The sequence below is a fragment of the Penaeus monodon genome, chromosome 29 (genome assembly GCF_015228065.2).
Source record: "Penaeus monodon isolate SGIC_2016 chromosome 29, NSTDA_Pmon_1, whole genome shotgun sequence".
Taxonomy (NCBI): domain Eukaryota; kingdom Metazoa; phylum Arthropoda; class Malacostraca; order Decapoda; family Penaeidae; genus Penaeus; species Penaeus monodon.
In genome coordinates, this window is record NC_051414.1 from 10,668,270 (window position 1) to 10,668,768 (window position 499).

At 40.7% G+C, this 499-nt stretch overlaps 1 protein-coding gene across 1 annotated transcript in view; it reads right to left on the minus strand.

The window, feature by feature from the left end:
- The window catches only part of LOC119591730 (hematopoietic prostaglandin D synthase-like), a 34,851-nt gene extending 34,373 nt beyond the window's left edge, over positions 1 to 478 (minus strand). The window contains exon 1 of the mRNA XM_037940481.1: positions 442 to 478. Coding sequence (XP_037796409.1) covers positions 442 to 478 — 37 coding nt within the window. The remainder of the gene's footprint in view (positions 1 to 441) is intronic.
- Between the last annotated feature and the right edge of the window lie 21 nt (positions 479 to 499).

A 499-nucleotide genomic window follows, 5' to 3' on the forward strand; every position in this document is an offset into this window, starting at 1 on the left:
TATTCGCGTCCGTTCCCTTTGAAACAAATATCAAACAACGATATTTTTCCCGTCAAAACCTTTTTTCACGGCTGCAATGTTGCATTTCCTGCAAAACGCATAGCATTCAGCTTTAACACTTCCTCTCTCCCCCCCCCCCTTGTGCTGCAACGGTGGGGAGAGTGAGGGTGGAGAGGAGGGGGTGTTATTCTGTTCAATGTCAAGGTTATTTTAATTGCCAAAAACGTCAAAAAATAACATATGTTTTGATTAGTCATTTTTTCATCACTCAAGTGTTCTGTTGCTGTTGTTGGTAATATATGTTTAATATTATTCTATAGATTTCACATGATTATCATAACCACAGCTGGAAGTATCGTTATAGCGATGCGTTACCGACAATAACCACCGATCGCGATAAGTAACTGATAGTAATAACAAGGAATTCAAATGAAATAATACCCTTTTTAGACCACGGAGTGTCAGGAGCGGCCGCCATATTGGTCCCTGATCGCGCTTC